Source organism: Cyprinus carpio, chromosome A2, assembly GCF_018340385.1.
Source record: "Cyprinus carpio isolate SPL01 chromosome A2, ASM1834038v1, whole genome shotgun sequence".
NCBI classification, from domain to species: domain Eukaryota; kingdom Metazoa; phylum Chordata; class Actinopteri; order Cypriniformes; family Cyprinidae; genus Cyprinus; species Cyprinus carpio.
The window spans coordinates 13,224,762-13,243,048 of record NC_056573.1 but is presented as its reverse complement, the minus strand read 5'-3'; the positions used below and the strand labels follow the sequence as shown (position 1 = coordinate 13,243,048).

The window sequence follows — 18,287 nt, the reverse complement described above, 5'->3', positions numbered from 1 at the left end:
AAAAAAAAAAAATTAAATGAATAGGATATATCAATAAGGGAAGATTAAGATATTAGATTATTGTGGCAAGTTGAAGCACTGAATAAGTCAATTAATTATGATTATTAAAAGAAGTCAATATATTTTATTTCCATATAATTGAACATACACTGTACAAATATATTCACAGATTCTTCAAGCAGCTATATCTACCGGACCTGATCATTACTGCTTGTGTTCATATAAGTGAATCAGTCAAATGAACTACTATATTTACTTGAATTTAAATATTTAGATGCTACAGAATAGTTCTAGATTATTTGCAAAAACATGTTTACCATCCACAACAACCTGTTTTGCAATTTTTTATTTATTGGTCTATGTACACATACATCAGACAAACATCTTTGGCAGTTGTGTTGTGTCTAGCTGGCATTACAGCATCTTCCACCATGACTGTGAGACAATTAAAAAACTATTTTTTTTTTAAATTCAACATCAAGATCCCTGCCATTTTGAACACATTTTTTATATAATAATTAGCTAATGTAACATGTTGAATTGATGCCCACATTTTGTTACAACACAGATAAATTTCAACCATCAGCTGAATTCAAGGTGGTGAACTTGGGAGGAAAAATAAAACAAAACAATTCACAAGTTTAAATCATGCTGAAAACAACATCAGGAGGACAGACTAAGCCAGTAAGATATCTGAGTGAGACTACGCTTATTCGGTATCCAAGGATTTAGCAAAGTAGACGGCCATCCCGGTCTAAATCTGGACTGAAACTCCCAAAGCTGGGCAAAGTGCTGCATTTTAGTGATGAACATCAGGGTGACCCATCAGGTGGTACGCTAAGAAGATTCTCTTGACACACTGTTGTGGCCTAATCTGTGGGCTTTGGCTGGGTTAAATACTGTGTGCACAGCTCTTCCCTTGTGACAGGCTGCAGTCAGCACAAACTCAATCTGCTTGAAAAATCTCCTAAAACCTTACTCACAGGATGAATGCAGCGGAGCGGTGGCTAGCGGACATTCCAGTATCATTTCCTCATTCATCCGAGGAATATGACCTTGTACTAACCAAGAGCTTTTCAGCCATTTAATTCTCCACTCAGTTATTTTTATTAAACACCGCCCTCCATTTACACTAAGTGAGTATTTGGCAATGGGAACTCTGACGGATTTATCATTTATCTGTAAATATTTTTGAAATCGTAAAACGTTGCGCTATTAAAAACCTGCATAAACGACACAAGCAGAGCAGGATGTTCCCTCAGCACTGAGCGCTGATTACAGTAAACTGTGACAAAATTAATTACAGATAGTCTATTAAGGCGAATGCAAAGTGTATTGATAAAATCATTGAGGCAATGGGTTTGTTTAAAATGAATAAGAACATCTTGCCAGATGGTAGAAAAGAGGTAGAAAAGTAAATCATTTTTAGAATAATTCTGAAAAAAAAAAAAAAAATGGCTTGTGTAGCCAAGAAGTGCATTATATGGAAAAAATATGAGTGATTTAAGCATTTTTGCTGTACATGTAAAAATGGCTGGAGGGCAAGGAATCTGTCCTGTGCCGCCTGATTTTAGAGAGGACAAAATCTTCACCGTGGTGAGTCTGCCCGTGGAGAGTTTTAAAACACCAGTCTGTCAGCCTGCCACTGCTGACCATGTCTCTGAGGCATAAAGAATCAAGACAGAATATAGACGACCTTAAAGAGATAAAAACCCCTGGGAAAACACTCACTACTCATAATCTAATCTGTTAAATCACCTGTAACAAATCACCTGGCTCATTTAGAGACCGCAGCTTCAATTCATATTAAGTTTCTATTAAATTCAAAAGTCATATTAGGAACAAAAGAGAAACCAAGGGCACAGAGAAAAGAGCTTTGTGCTGGGAAACGAAGGTGAAGACATACGTTTGGTGCCTGTGACCCCATTACAGGCACTTGTTGAATGGGGATCTGGGGACCTTTTTCAACAAGCCATCTGTTTTAGACTCGGATGCAATGATGGGGAATATTCCCTCTCGTATCATGTACATAAGGGATGGGTGATTATGATTGCCTAATCATCCAACAACTGACTTCATCTAGATATTTTTATAGTTTTCAGAATTTTAGAGACCCTTCTTTAAATGTGAAGGAATTGTCAACAATAGTGAAGATGAAACTGCACTAAATAAACGATACTGCTAATGAAAATAAGATATTAACAATGCACTAACAATGTTTTCAAATAGAAATAATTTAACACAATTTAACACAGTCATACAGTAAGTAATCCAACCAAACTTTCCATTTTAAAAATAAAATGCCAGAGCAACTTTTAAAAACACATATTGAGACTGCATTCTGATTTGTGATATTGCGCTACTTGCTTTTCAATTTTGAAACTTTGAAATTATGTAGTTTTTGCTCTCTCCACGGCAAGTGAGTATAAAGAAAAAAAAAATAGGAAAATTTAATTTGCACTCAAAACCTGGTTTTATTTGCTGTCAAAAACCAGGCAACAGGTTTACCACGCAACTATATGCAACGATTCATTCTTCCTCCAGGCAATGCTGAGGAGTTCATTCAAATTCAAGAGCTCCATACAGTCTCTTTCAGAGTGTCTGGCTTCTTGATGGAGCAGGTGTGAAGCTCTAAATATACAAATGTGCAGATGAGGTGTATGAAAACAACAAAGTGGAGATACACTTGCAGATAACAATGTAACAACAGGCATGAAGGCTGGCTGAAAAAGAGCCTATTTCACCTCAGACGGAAATAGACAAACAGCATTTGCAACTATTTTGCGAGCCACTGATGTGACAAAGAATGTAAAAGTGCCATCACTGTCTGTTGATGATATTGTGCCTCACGGCAAACATTCTGTCTGATCAAAATTCTTCTTCTAACAGCTCTAGAACGCCTCACTCAAAGACTTTGACTTTCAAATTCGGTCTCCAAAAGCACTCCAGGATGTCTGAGAGCCTCTGTTTTGCAGGTACAACGGTTAAAGGGCCGTTATAAGGACAGATTCACCGTGCTAAGAATCACAAGAGAGATCCGCACTATCGAGACAGCATTTGACTATCACTGCAGCATCGCTCAAGCACTCCCATGGCTGAAGATATGGAAGTGAACATGAATCACAGGGGAAAATATATCATTATGAAAACATATAGGCACATTCATTTCTATTCAGAGAAAGAGACCATTCTACTGTTCCTCGGAGAGGCGGGAGAGTAATTTAGCCTTTAATATGAGAGAGAGCTCTGATAGTTAGAAGTGATAGAAGTCTGGGGTGTCCAAAACACATAGAGAGTGTTCTTGAGGGACTATGGTAATGTGTTTCAAGGCTGAGATAGCATTTGTGAAAAGAGCCCACCAGCACCTTTTCACTTAGGCAAAACAAACACGGTTCCCTGTTATTCTGGGACACAGGCAGGCCAGGACTAATTATTATGGCCCAGACAATCATGCCACTACAGGGGATTATATCTCATGCTCAGTAAACTCTGTAGCCTTGTTCTGTTCTTTCTTTGTTTTGAGAGCTCTTGTGGGAGGGCTTATTTTTCTAAAGAAAAAGAAAAACATCCTTCAGTATTCTTTGACTGCTCCCAAAAGAAATGATCAGATCAAGTCAATTTCTGATACACTAATAAAAACATTATAATTGAGTGAGTAAGATTTTCAAGCACCTCTGCAAATTGACTATTAATTCTCCTCTAAATAAACAATGAAACAATGAAATGAATGAACAATGAAACAATTACTAAGCAGGGTTTCTATGGAAGCTTGTTTCTTATGATTTATAAAAAATAATAAATAAATAAAACAATAATAATAATAATAACAACAACAATAATTATAAAATTTGATTGTGAGATACAGCTTAAAAGAAGAAATTCACATTGTGAGATATGGTCACAAATAAAAGAAATAATCATAATTATAAGTTACAATGGCATAAACCTGCAGTCATGAGTTGCATTTACAAAAAATAAATACATTTGAAATTGTGAAATATAAAGTCACAGTTGTGAGAAAAGTCACAAATAAAAAAAAAAAACAAACACAAACAAAAAGAAAAAAAAATAAAAAAATAAGTAGAAATAGAAATAGAAATAGAAATAGAAATAACTGCAACTAAGTCAGAATTATATTCACAACAGTGAGATACAGTATGGCGTCTTAGTTGTAAGAAAGTTGAAATTGTGAGAAATATTCACAACTGTGAGATATTAAGGTGCAATTGTGAGATAAAGTCAAAATTATGAGAAATTTGTGAGACATGAAGTCACAAATTAAGATAAATAAATACAACTGTCAAATATAAAGTCACAACTGTGAGATAAAGTTGCAATGACAAGACAATACAATCAGAATTAGAAAATAAATGCAGCATTAGAATATTAACATGAACTTCTTTCTGTGTAGCTCTGAGAATGAAAGGCACCTATAGTTGAGTAGAATCAGTCACGTTTTCACCAATAGTGTTGGTCCTCTGACATTACCCAGCGCATTCAAGATCAATGTCACCACAAAATTTGTCAGTGGCTTTTATGATTCCCATTAGGACTGAACAAAGGTCCAGAATGTTTCCTCTATGCACTCATAGCGATTGTTTAGTATGAAGCATTCGTAATGCCCTTTATACCATGTTCATCTTAGTAATGACGTTCTGACAAACATTGGAATATGAATGCGAGGATGTGTTTAAATCAGGGCATGTTGCTGGCTCGAAAATGAGGAACCCATTGGTTTGCTTGTGTGTGTTTTCTGCAATTGCCTGCTGAAGGACTTCACATTTGGCCACTTGATACAATGCCACGCTCCCCAACAAACCAATTTCATGCCACAGTCACCTCTGTCTAATTTGCATCGGTGTAAAGCTTTTTCTGCATGAGTGCACAATGTTTTGATCCCGTGATTAGAGTAATCTGCAGCAGAAAGCCACCAGAATCCTGTTTCTATCATTTTGTCCATCTGTGGCTCTCACTGCTCTTTACTGGCTATGGATCAGTAACTAAGGTCCAGATTCTTTCTGGTTGAGTTTCTGATGAAGGATATCAAAATATATACATATAAACGAATGAAAAAATAAAAGACTTTTATTATTATAACCTTGGTTTAAACCATGTTAATCTGCACACTGCAATACATAATCTGAAAATGAGATCTCTTCTCATTTATTAGGTGCTTCCAACAGTAATGTTGCACAATTAATTTCATGCAGTATTTAGAAAAGTTGTGACATGAATAATCATTTCTGTTTACTGGACTATACAGGTTTCAAATCGCATTTGATATGAAAGCCTTTCTGTTGAAGAATCAAGAGCCACAATACCTGTCCTGGCCCAGCACTTTCACACAGGATGGTCTCATACTCTATGGCAAAGACTGGTGCGTTGTCATTAATGTCCATCACTGTGATCAGAGCCGCTCCTTTCCCAACCTGCGACGGATCCACTGAAATCACAGAGAAAAATATGCATGCATGAAAAGGCTAACAGAAGAAAAAAACCGAGGACACCAGCACATTTTTTCCAATATGTTTCATTTATTTAAATGTGTTACATTATTTAAGAGATTCCATTTATTTAAATATGTGCCTTGCCATCTTCCCGGCCACTGTGGGTTTTTCTCACTGAAGGCATTAAATCATAATTTTCTGTAATTCTGAAGTGAAATTGTTTGTATTATAAAAAGATTTTACTTCACTAAATAAAAAACAAATAATAATAATACAAAAGTGTTGATCTGTATCATTTGAAAATATTATAAAAATAATAAAATAAAAAATAAATGTAAAAAGAATAAAGCTAAAATTAATAGTATGAAATTAAGTATTACAGTAAAGTACATTCATTATAAATCTATTAGGGATTACACAATACAATATATACCTTCTTTATTTTAGCCACGGTTTTTGTTCCATTCGGTTAGGTTCTGATGGCTTGGCACATTAAACTTTTTTTTTGTGATTTAAAATGCGATTTTTAAAACAAATTAACAAAATAGAAAAAAAAAAAAAAAACTACACTTCTGTACACTGGAGAAAACACGGGTACAATAAATGACTATTTCAAATTTCATTTGAGAGAAGTATTATTTTTCCTATTTTTACACGAAATATGACAGACTGACACTATCGAACGCTATAAACACGTGTGTGCCATCGCACAGAAACTCACATGTGCATCAAAAAATGAACTCATAATACGAACAAAGACATCCAGCCATCGCTGTAGCTGACTAAAAAGAAGATGATGAATGATGAAACATGAAGCCAAGAAAGACACAACAGCGAAAACATACTGTTTTGTTGGACAGCTGGTTTAGAAACGATAAGGGGAGGCGTTTCCTCATCTCACCATGTAAACTCAAGCCAATTCAGAGTGAAATAAAATGCACGGAAATTATTGAAATGCAAAACCGGAAAAACACAATTCACAAGTGCATATTGAACCATGGATGTTTTACCGAACGGCTCAATATTATATTGAGAATTGTAGCATCCGTAGTATCTATGTATAATAAAGGTATAGAAGGGCTTGTGGAGAATGTTGAAGCAGTTGTCACAAAAGTGAGTTAAGTAGCTGTTTAACTACACTTGCGTTGAGATTGACAGTATTAGATGAACATGCTCCACCTGAACTTTCATTTAGAGCTTCACTTAAATATTCCCATTGATGTTCTTACAAGTGATTGCAAATGCACTTCTCCTACTGCGGCATTCTAAACTTTGTTCTCTTGGTTTATTTTATCCAAAAATAAATGAGAAGTCATTTATATCTCACAATTGTTCAGAAGCTTTAGATACATTAACAATTTGACCCTTTATATACATACAGACAGAACTGCAGTGAGGAGTAAATCTTAGAAATGAAAGTCACGACGATTGATGCAATACAGGAATCTGAAATAGGAATTAGCTGCTGGGGTTTTTTGTTTTGGTCCCATGAGTGCTGAGGACCATGAAAAGGACTCCAGGAAATTTATTGCTGCAATACACACACTAGAATTTAATGTGACTTTGAATCAAATTTGAGCTGTCTAAACAGACCAGTCGCAACATCATCCCATTTATCAGCAATCTGATCCAAAACAGCAGACATAAGGGCCTTTCTGGTATGACTCGGGTATAATATAAGCATATTGAACATTAAGCCCAGTGCACATTTGATTTGTGTTCTCGCTCTACTTTTAGCACAGAAGGTGATATTTTCAACCACCAGGCATACTGCACTTGGCAATCAACAAATGAACAGACTTTACAAGGGCGTGAGGTTATTTTTGTTGCGTAACTATGCAATGTAGATATCTCAAATGGTATTGGTGCTTAAGCACAAGCCAACAGCAAACACCTGTTGCGGGCATACCGCCTCTAGTCAACCAGAACAGACACAGCTGCTAGTATTCTTTGAGTAGGCTGACTGCTGTTTGCTAGTACATTCGGTGCATGCTCACAATGCACTACAAAACCAATAATAGCATTTCAGGTTTTGTGTGCTAATCTGTGAAATCTCTATGCATTTCTTCAAGCAGTCCTGTCATTATAAGCTTTCCATAATTTTGGCAGCGGTGATGATATTGAGGGCACTGAGGAGGACAAAACGAGGTCATGGTCTTCAGCCAAATGAGTTGATGGAGAGCAAAAATAAATCTATTCTGCAGGTGTGAACATGCACCGGCACTGGGCTGGAAATATGCTGGCTCATTCGAAGTTGATTTCAACTGAAAACCCAGTGATTTATTGTACGTACCACACTAGCCTGACTCTTTACATGGCTAGCAGAATTTAGCCTAACTGTCTAATCCAAATGCTGTTCTGGTTTAGGGAAAACGCATATCCCAACAAAACCGGACTAATAAATATATGAGTCGTGCCTCCCAGTATCTTCCATCCAAGATATATAGAGCCCATCTGCCTCGCTGCCGTACACACCTGCAGGAAACATGCTGAGTTGCAGGCGGGGGGAGAGAGAGACGACGTGCGCTTTGAGCTAATTCATCTATTAATTTCACTTTTTAGAGGATGAGGGATCTACCTTGAATTAAACCCAGGCAGACTGCCATCGCTGGATGTGTGTCGTAACTTGCTTTACAATGCTCTAAACAATAAAATGGGTGATAAGTTACCTCAGTATTGATGGCAAGGACAGTGGCTGTTAAGCACATTGTCGTGGCGGTGACTATAATGTCACAACTGACGCCCCTGGGCACTGGCTCATAATTCGCCATGTTAAGTGCAGTCACAAATGTAATAGCACCGCAGTTTTTTGACCAATGAATTTCCTTGACTTTTCCAAGACCTTTCCAGTCATTTGTGATTACTAGATAAAGACTGTTATGAGAAATCATTATGGAGAGATGACTGGATTACTTATTTCAGGTATTCAGATTTGTCAGGTAGCAATGTTGTGGACTAACAGTAAATATGCACTGATATTATATGTCTGGTCAAGGTAAAGTGAGTTGCTTTTAGAAATACAGTGCTATGACAAATAAGACCAATCTGCAATAAACAGTTAAAGGTATAAGTATTAATTAGGGCTGCACAGCTAATCATATCAATATTGTGATTTCGCTTGAAAAAAAAAATCACAACATATTTGTAGAATTGTATTTTTACAGTTGTATTATATAAATGATATGTATTACTTTAATTTAAAAAATTTTATTTATTATTATTACTATTAGTATTATTACAATATATTTCATTTTATAATTTCATTTAATAATAATAATCATTTTTATTTTTATTCATAGCAAATGTATCAAAAACAGTTGGGAATGTGGCCTATGATAACTCAATTGGAAAATGAGTTTATTTTTTATTTATTTTCTACTCTATTTTGTACTTTTATTTAAAGTACAAAATAACACCCCTTTTATTTGATTGTTTGTTTGTTTGTATTTCTTAAATTCGTTCAGAGGCCTGTAGCACAAAGCCAGTTTCAGTTTTTACCCAGTTAAGTTCATGTTTAGTTTGAGCAAATTTTAGTCCACATTTTGGTCCAAAGCTGGACCAATCAGCTTTGAGCAATATCTGATGCAATAAAGCCACCCACTTTATCTCTCACTTAGAGACAAATCTTTTGCTGCTAATTGTTTATTATATTTATAATTATAATTCATACAATATATTCATATAATTAATTATATGAGTTAACAATTAATATTACACTTAACATTTAAATCAATAGGCTATATCTATATACATATAAACACAAGCTTCAGTATATAAAGCTCTTTAAACTGATAAAGCTTGTTTTCTTTTGAGCTCCTTGTAATATCAGTTATTTAAATTCAGTTGATTAACTTGCATCGATATAATTAGTGGCTGCCTTCTCAAACTTTCACTGCAGCAGTGTTTATTCCTACCTTGTAAATGTGTTTCAATTCATGGTATTTTTCCATAACAATCTTTTCATCTTCAATAGAAAAGTGAATTGCGCTGATTCTCGTGATAAGTCAATCAAACTGATGCTTTTCACACTCTTAAAAATAAAGGTGCTTCAAAAGGTTCATCAAGCGATGGCATAGAAGAACCATTTTTGGTTCCAAAAAGAACCACCCAACCAAATTATAATCTAACAACCATATAATTCTTACCTTTTTGCAATCTGAAGAACCTTCTTTCGCCACAAAGAACCTTTTGTCAAATAGAAAGTTTCTTCCGATGTTAAAGGTTCTTTATAGAACCATATAGACAAAAATGTTCTTCTATGGCACTGTGAACAATGAAATGTTCCTTGTGATTGGCTGTTTGCAGCACACTTTCAGGTGCACACGCCTCACAAACTCTGGAGTACACCTGAGTTCACAGAGAACATTTGTACAGAGTTTGTGCTGATCCTGATCTAAACTGGGTTGGGTTTGTCCAGTTTTGTAAACTCAAAACTTAATCTGCAACTTTGAGTTTGTTCATCTCGCTTTGTGCTTCAGGTCTAAAAATGATGGTTCACAAACAAACAAAAAGCTTCAAGGCATAAAATTAATTTTACAGCTGTTTTTTTTTTATTTATACTGTTGTTTTCTCTGCAGATGCACCCCCCCTAAAATCACCTCAATCATTTTAGAATGATTAATTATTTCCTGAAAATTTTTCATAATGCAGTATGTATTACAGAAAAACAAAACAATCTAAGTTTTTCCAATATTCTGCAGCCCTAGGAACAATTAATAAACAGTGCTTCAGTAATATAGTCAATTCTTCTTAACTGTAGGCTGTTTACAGCAACTATCATGGCAAATTGCACATCAATATAGATTATGTAGCCACATGTATAGTCATTTTACAACAGCTTCTGAAGAGATTCTGGCACACAGAGCAACTTTATCCTGAATGTGCCTTTCAACTATGGTTGCCCTTAGAATCTAAAATACCCATTTTCAGAAATTTAGATTTCCTCCTTTATGATTTTCAGGGCCATTAACACCTTACATATAGCCTAAAGACAAATGACTTTGAGGCTACCTTTTGGTAGCTAGCAAACGACTGTCTCATTCTTACAGACAAATAGAAGAGGACATTTCAATCTTCTCTGCCAAAACCCATTTTAGATACTGTGGATGCCTTTGACAATGACTGATTGTCTATGAGGGCAAACCTGCAAACTTTGGTTAAGTGCATCCACATTTATGGATATGGGTTAAAAATGTAACCTCACAATGGATATTATTCCCCTCTATCACTCAAGTCAATATGGTTATGGCTGTCTGTGCGAAGACTGCGAGAGAACAGATGCACTTGAGTGAAGGTCATGTTGAAAATCAGCTTCAAAAGTTTGGTGGGAGAGGAAGCTGCAGTTCTGCCCATCGGCTACAATCAGGACAAGACTCGATCAAGCTACACGGTTTCTGTAGATGCCAGTGGACAGCGGTCACCTCAGCAGCACAGCATCTGTTCACAGCCTGGCCAGAGCACTCGCGCAGATTGAACGATTATGCTCTATGTGCCATACGGAAATATAGACAGACGCGTCATGCACGAGGAACACAGTTTGAAATATTGATCACCCAGAGGAGAGCCAACTATTAGCCCAGGGAACCTTGGGATAATGTTATTCATTGTGAAATTAAAGGCTCAAATTTTATCAAGGATTTCATCCTAATAGAATTTGAGATTTCAAAAAGCAAAATGCAGCTGCTCAATACTTCCCCATAGAAACTGAATGTAAAGGTATTTTTCAATAAAATATTCTTTTGAATGGCTTACTTATGAAGGGCAATTCAAGCAGTATCAATTTCTGTAATTGACAGACCTTGTTGAACAATAAAAAAGAATACCATAGCACATCTACTGTACATAAATCAGGCCTCTTTCACGTAGCATATTTTGTGTTTAATTCTTTGTTTCAGCCAAGAAACATAATCATTGTCAGTGTACCCTTCACAAATTTTCAGAAGACCTTCAAACCATAACAGCAACCATATAAATCAGTTCAATAATTGCACAAGATAATTTGAGGTCACTCACAGCTTTCAATAGCCAGGATGGTGATGTTGTGTACAGCATTGGCTTCTCTGTCTAAAGGCTTAGCCGTGCTGATGACTCCTGTTGTTGACTCAATGTTGAAAAATCGCTCCAAATCTGTGTTTCTGTCTATTGAATACCTGAAAAAATAATAATAATAATAATAAGTTTAAATGATTTTCAAGCTTTGACTTTTAAATGAATTCTATAGATATGACCTGAAGCCACAGCCCCAACAGCAATCATTATTTTCAGTGGCTCTTAGGCACAGAACTACTTAATTATTCAGCACTAAACACCTGAGTCCCACAACTCATTTACAGTCAACATTTGCATCCGCTCCCACATAAACAAATAAAATAATTAAATGCAATAATAATAGCACTAATGACTTGGATATGTATTATCTTAGGCCTGTTTTATATTTACATGTGTTTATGTGATAGGCTTGAAATCAGATAGCAATTGACCCTATTAAATGTGTAATGTATTGTGTAAATATACTCAAGACACACTGTTACACATTGTCTTTATTCACATGCAACTATGTGAATAATATTATGTTCACTACTGTTCAAAAGTTTGGTATCAGTAAAGTTTCATTTTTAATGCTTTTTTTCAGCAAGGATGCATTTAAATCATCAAATGTGACAGTAAAAACATTTATGATGTTACAAAAGATTTCTGTTTCAAATAAATGCATTTTTTTTCTCTCCTTTTTTCTCAGGATGCATCACATTTTCCACACAAATATTAGGCAGCAAAAACTGTTTTTAATGCTGATAATAATAAGAAATGTTTCCTGAACAGCAAATCACCATTTTAGATTTCTGAAGGATCATGTGACAATGAAGACTAGAGTAATGGCCGCTGTGCCATAACACAAATAAATTGAATTTTAAAATGTTAAAACAGAAAACAGTTCTTTTAAAATGTAACAATATTTCACAATATTATTTATTGTATTTTTGACCAAATAAATGCAGCGCTGGAGAGCATATAAGAGTCATCTTTTAAAAACATAAAATCTTAAGTGAGTTTTTGCAAGCCATTTTGCACAGATAACTTTGGTCAGATTTCTATCCGTAGACATTCGACTGCAAGGGGATAATGCAATTCAGCTAAAGTCTGATTAGATATTATCTCGACACCAAAATCTGGTAATATTTTTTTATTAAGGTTTTAAAGCTTTAATTTAAAATGCTGCAGTCTTTCTCAAGATTTAATCTTGCCTTTATAAAACTATTATCACTGCAGAGTAAAGTCATTCCATTAGGCCATGTCCTACCTAATGGGGCTATTGGTGGAGTCTGGGTCCAAAGCAGAGACAGTTCCTATGATGGTTCCCACTTTAGCAGCTTCAGAGACAACCATTTTGCTGAGCGGAGAGAAGATAGGAGGCTCATCAACATTCTCCACAGTCAGCCTCACCATCGCAGTATCACTGAACGGTCCTTGAGACAAGAACCGTGGGTCTATGTTCCTGTTGGATGCCTCAATTTTCAGAGTGTAGCTTGACTTTTTTTCAAAGTCGAGATTCTGAGGTGAAGAGCACAAAAGGAGGGAGAGAAAGTTGGGGGGGGGGGTTTAGAAACAGTTTTGAAATTATAAACAAGGACAGAGAATATGTGGTAAGCATCCAGGCAATTCATAAACAGAGTTCACATTTGAAATCTAGCTGTTATGTGTGTACATATATAATCCATCCAAGAACTCTTGATCTACTCCTTTTATCTCTCATATTTCATTTAAGCATTGTTATCGATTGACAGGACAGAAAAGAACAGTGTCAAAGCAGTACATTGATTTTAAGACAGAGATACATGATGCTAAAATGTCTTGTGGAATACTTTCTCATATAGTCATTTATCACACCTGTCTGCTGTAATATACAGCACATTGAAAACAACCTTCCGAACCTTCTTCATATCACTGATGAAACATAACTTCCTTGAGGGTGCAACATTGCCAAATCCAGCACGTTTAACTGTAGTTTTAAAATGAGAAGTCAGTCAGTTTATTGTCAATTCTATCCTACATAGTTTCCCTGGAAACCACAGTGCAAATATAAAACACTGTACTGTATATACAATATACAGAGTTCAAAATGCAAGTTTTCAGACTGGTTATCTTTGTATTCGTGTCCGTTGCATTTTTTTTTTTTTTACAAATATTATACAAATATTTCAGTCTAATTTCTCTGTGTCAAGTGGTGTAACCAAATAAAAAGCAATAAAATACTTTCCATATAGTTTGAATACACTTGAGTGCACATATCCGGTCAATAAATCCTGAAACACTGTTTTATTCAAACTAAAAAAATAATGTTTTTTGTTTCTTTTTTTGTTTTTGCAAGAAAAAAAGTTTTTAAATCATTACATTTTCTTAGGATTTTGGAGTTTATTAATATTTTAAATTTGATTAAATATTAATATTTTTTCTAACAGACCTTATTTTTTGTAACAGACTAAGCAATATTTTTGAAGAAACAATAATAAATGAATTCCACCAAAATTTATATAAACACCCCACAATTCACAATGTATTCTCTGTATGAATTTCTATATCCATAACATATGATAAGCAAAGGGTAAGGGTGGGAGTAAGGTGGATCAAAGCAGTTGAGGAGCATGATCACCTATGGGAAGAAACTGTTCTCAGGTCCAGTAGTTCAGGAGTGTATATACTCCTGAGGCTTCTCCCAGAAGAAAGAACAGCAGAAAAAGCTGAAGGCCAAAGTACTGTCCTTCATTCTGTTACTAACTTTCTTTAGACATTGCTTCAGAGAAAATAACATGCTGATCAGTCTGCACTGTAGGGGTGTCCAGTGAGAGGAAGAGCAGTTTTCAAACACTGTTGATTTCCTGAAGTCAACAAATATCTCTTTTGTCTCGTTGACATTAAGAGATGGTTGTTGACTCCTCAACATTTTTCTAGATCTCTCATCTCCTCTCTGCATGCCATCTCCCTCGCACTGCGATGTCATCTCTAAAGTTGATGATAGTTGCTGGGGAGCCTGGCAACCAGGCTGAGAGTCAACAGAAAGAACAATAAAGGTCTGAGGACATAGCCCTGGGGGATACTGGTAGTCAGGGTGACAATTTGGGAGGCCTGGTCATGGATACTGGCTGACAAACAGCTGCAATGTCTAGTTTTGAAGCAAAATACCTGCTATGCAATATCTGTAATCCAAAAATAAAAAAAACAATTAATAATGAAGTGTAACATGAGTGGTATTTATATTGGATAGTTTTTATATTGGCACCGAGTCAATGACTTTGACAGGAACTCAAAGATGTCTTATATTAGAAGTGATCCCAGTGGTTGTTAGTGTCTTCTGTAATCGTAACCTCAGATTAACCTCTGACAGCATCTAAAGATACACTCTTTTTACATCTAGCAAATTTTCTTATTGCGCCCCCTTTACAGGCACGAAAAATTTATCGCCTTCACTTATTTCCTATCAGCAATGGAGCCGAAAGTACATATAAGGTTTAGGCTGTCTCTGGCCTACCTTCTGTAGAATTATGACTCCTTCCTGGGTATCTTTGTCTGGCACGACCCTGAACACCCCAAGGCCGTCGCCCTCTATAATTCTGTAGTCCATCTCAGCATTTGGTCCGATGTCAGAATCCAAGGCTTTTATCTTGGCCACCACTGATGCCACAGGCAGGGATTCAGGCACAGCAAACTGATAGGATTCTGCAAAAGAGGCCCGGCAAACACACACACGCACACACAGTGGTTATTGATGATGCTATTTCTCTTTTTTCCTTCCTTATCACCCAGCTGTTAGGGCCAGGTCTGAACTAATAATGTATTTCTCTGCTCCGTAGCAGTTAAGCCACTCTAGATATAGCAAGCACGAGGATAGTCTAAGCTCTATACACTCCCGGACACATACTGATTCCACCAATGGTATCGTGGGGCTAAAAATAGGGACAGAAATAACTATGACAATGATCTAAAAAATCCTGTATTATAAAAGAAGATTGTTCATTTCTATTCCAAAGGTCATCTACATGATAATTACACAGCAACTACAGCGAGCGCTTGATCTCTATAATACAAGATCAGCCTGAGTCATTAAACATCTCAGATTGCTTGCATGCAAATTAAATGGAGAGGCAGCATGCATTAATGATGGATTGGGTCCACGTTTGTTTTATAGCTGGTAGAATAATCATACTCCTTGAAAAACGGGGCGGGTTGTCGTTAACGTCTGTAAGCGTGACCGTCACCGATGTGGTGCCTGAGAGTCCTCCCATCTGACCAACCATGTCTTTGGCCTGGATTACCAGCAGATATTGATCCCGTGCTTCTCGATCCATGTTGGGCAGAGCTGTCCTCACAATGCCTGCACAGAAAAGCAGGACTGTTTTAGTGAACGTCTTGTTCTCTAGTGTTGATTAAAATGTAAGAAATATGGGGGGTTGTTGATGCATGAGATGTACTGTGTAATGATAATATCCTCCTGGCCTGTAAAAGCTGTGAAAAAGCATCTAGATTACAATATGGATCACTTCCCTTCTGCATTATAGGGAGATGGAGTGTGCATCAATTAAAATAGGATTACCGTTTAGTAATCTAAATAGCAAGGACCTTTTCCAGATTTGTTAGGCCATATCATAATGGATCTCTCAACAATGAGTCAAATTCACTGAGGCCAGTGCATGACTGTAAATCAATTTTCTCTCCAATTCATTGTTAGTTTTTGAATTATCATTGCTTGGCACACCAGATAGTGATTAAATAGTACCTACTTCCTTTTTGCACACAGAAAGCTATGATAAATCCTAATCAATAAGTGCTGCTATTTGCTATATCTGGCTTCATTTTCCTCCACATGTTGTGGAGGCATCTCTAGAATTAGCTGCATACTTTAAAAGAAAACGGAGAAAGAGTTTAATCAAGCTTTGTAATTTACCCTGTTGATTGAGTCCATATGTGGAAATGACCTCAGTTACAGCTAGAGTGCTGATTACATTAAGAATTTCGTTCCCTGTAATCAGTTGGTAATGTGTGCCAGTAACTTCATCACAAGTCCTATCAACTTTTTTCTGTCTTTAAGTGAGTCAATCAAAACAGCAGTCTCTTAACGTTTCCATGTTTCCATTCCAGGGATTGGTGGTTACCATGTCATAGCTTTGAAATGTGATTTTGTGATATTGTCCACTGTTTACCTAAAGAGCTTGATTGGTGAGAATGATTTAAAATCTTGCTGCTGGATAACATTTTAATGCTTAAATATTTTACTGACAACATTGCAAAGAAATATTGTGTGTACCTGTCTTTGGTTCCACAGAGAAATAGGGTTGTCCTTCAAGGATGCTATACACGACCCTGGCACTGTTTCCATATGTGGGGTCATCTGCGTCAGTCGCCTTAACCTCAACCACAGATGTGCCTGGAACAAATTATCCACGCAATTTGATCAAAATGGTACCAGACATACACTGGCATTGAGCCTCACTTGATTACAGAACTGAAATCTGATGTAGACGGAAAACATCAGAAAACATGAACAAGATCAAGTAAACCAATAAAGAAACATGTGGATGCACACAAGTAGATGTCCATTGTTCTCCTCCAGCAAAGTTTTTTAAAAGAAGACTCTCCAAGTCTGCATTTATTTGATCAAAAATACAGTAAAATCAACAATATTGTGGACATATTATCACAACTTCAAACAACTGTTTTCCATTTTTAATATATTATAAAATATAATTTATTCCTGTGATATGCATTAAAAGAGGCTGCTCTTGCCTCCCTCAACCATCTGACATGCTGTCAGTCACAGAAACGAGGCATCTGCTGCTGATCGCTATAGCATATATGAAGTTCATTCGAGTGTTTTGTAAGTAATTGCATTTAATAAAAGCGTCACAGTGGCTTCCCCAGTGACAACAACTTTCATTTCCATTGTGCGTTAATTTCCCCAGAAGTTATGATTATTTTATTTTGAACATGTGATGGAAATGCTGCTTTATCCATAAATTATGTTCACAATTATTTTTCAGATAGAAACATATCTTGTGTTGGCTTCTGCAGTATTTTGTATTCTTGTGCCTGTCTTGATTACAGAGTACAAAGCTGGTGTTGCCTCAGTTCTCATTAAGCCATGCATCCTTGCAAAAAGCCCAGAAGGACAAAACAAATCTAATCAGAAGCCAAACACACACTATAAACGCAATTCTGTATGTGGCCTGCACGTGCTTTTCACAACACATATACTATTGTTGAAAAGTTTGGGGATGGCAGGATTTTTTACAATTGTTTTTAAGTCTCTTATACACAGTAAAACAGCAATGTTTCAAAATATTGATACAATTTCAAATATTTGTTATATTTTAAAATATTTTAAAATAGAATTTAGTTTAAAAGAACTTTCAGTAACCATTACTTCAGTGTCACATGATCCTTCAGAAACCATTTGAATATATGTTGATTTGTTGCTCAGAAAAAAATTATTATCATCACAGTTGAAAACAACTGTGTGCTTAGTGTTTATTTTGTAAAAAAAAAAATGTACAAATCTTTACTTTTTATGCATCATACCTAAATAAAAGTAATAATTTGGTAGTGTAGGTTCATTACGTCATCATTTATTCTGTAGAACTGGAGCACAAAGGGAAGTTTAGTGCTACTTTACTGGCTTACTGATATTTCCCAGATTTGATTTAAACAGTAAAATGGCTAATGGAAAGTGCCAGGCCTTCATTTGAGCATAGTTTGCGGGCCACTCCAGACTGCGGTGTTCCTCAGAAATGCAGATTATCATTAAAAGCATTTGCTTGTAAAAAAACAAAGGAGACATTTGGGGACAGGCCC

At 36.0% G+C, this 18,287-nt stretch overlaps 1 protein-coding gene across 1 annotated transcript in view; it reads right to left on the bottom strand.

Annotated features, from left to right (window-relative positions):
• Nucleotides 1-18,287, bottom strand: part of cdh7a (cadherin 7a) — a 58,100-nt gene that overhangs the window by 13,833 nt on the left and 25,980 nt on the right. The window contains exons 4-9 of the mRNA XM_042774050.1: nucleotides 16,744-16,863; nucleotides 15,646-15,813; nucleotides 14,971-15,158; nucleotides 12,745-12,995; nucleotides 11,460-11,596; nucleotides 5,322-5,443 (exon numbers count right to left, since the gene is read on the bottom strand). Of these exons, the coding sequence (XP_042629984.1) occupies nucleotides 5,322-5,443; nucleotides 11,460-11,596; nucleotides 12,745-12,995; nucleotides 14,971-15,158; nucleotides 15,646-15,813; nucleotides 16,744-16,863 (986 nt within the window). The remainder of the gene's footprint in view (nucleotides 1-5,321; nucleotides 5,444-11,459; nucleotides 11,597-12,744; nucleotides 12,996-14,970; nucleotides 15,159-15,645; nucleotides 15,814-16,743; nucleotides 16,864-18,287) is intronic.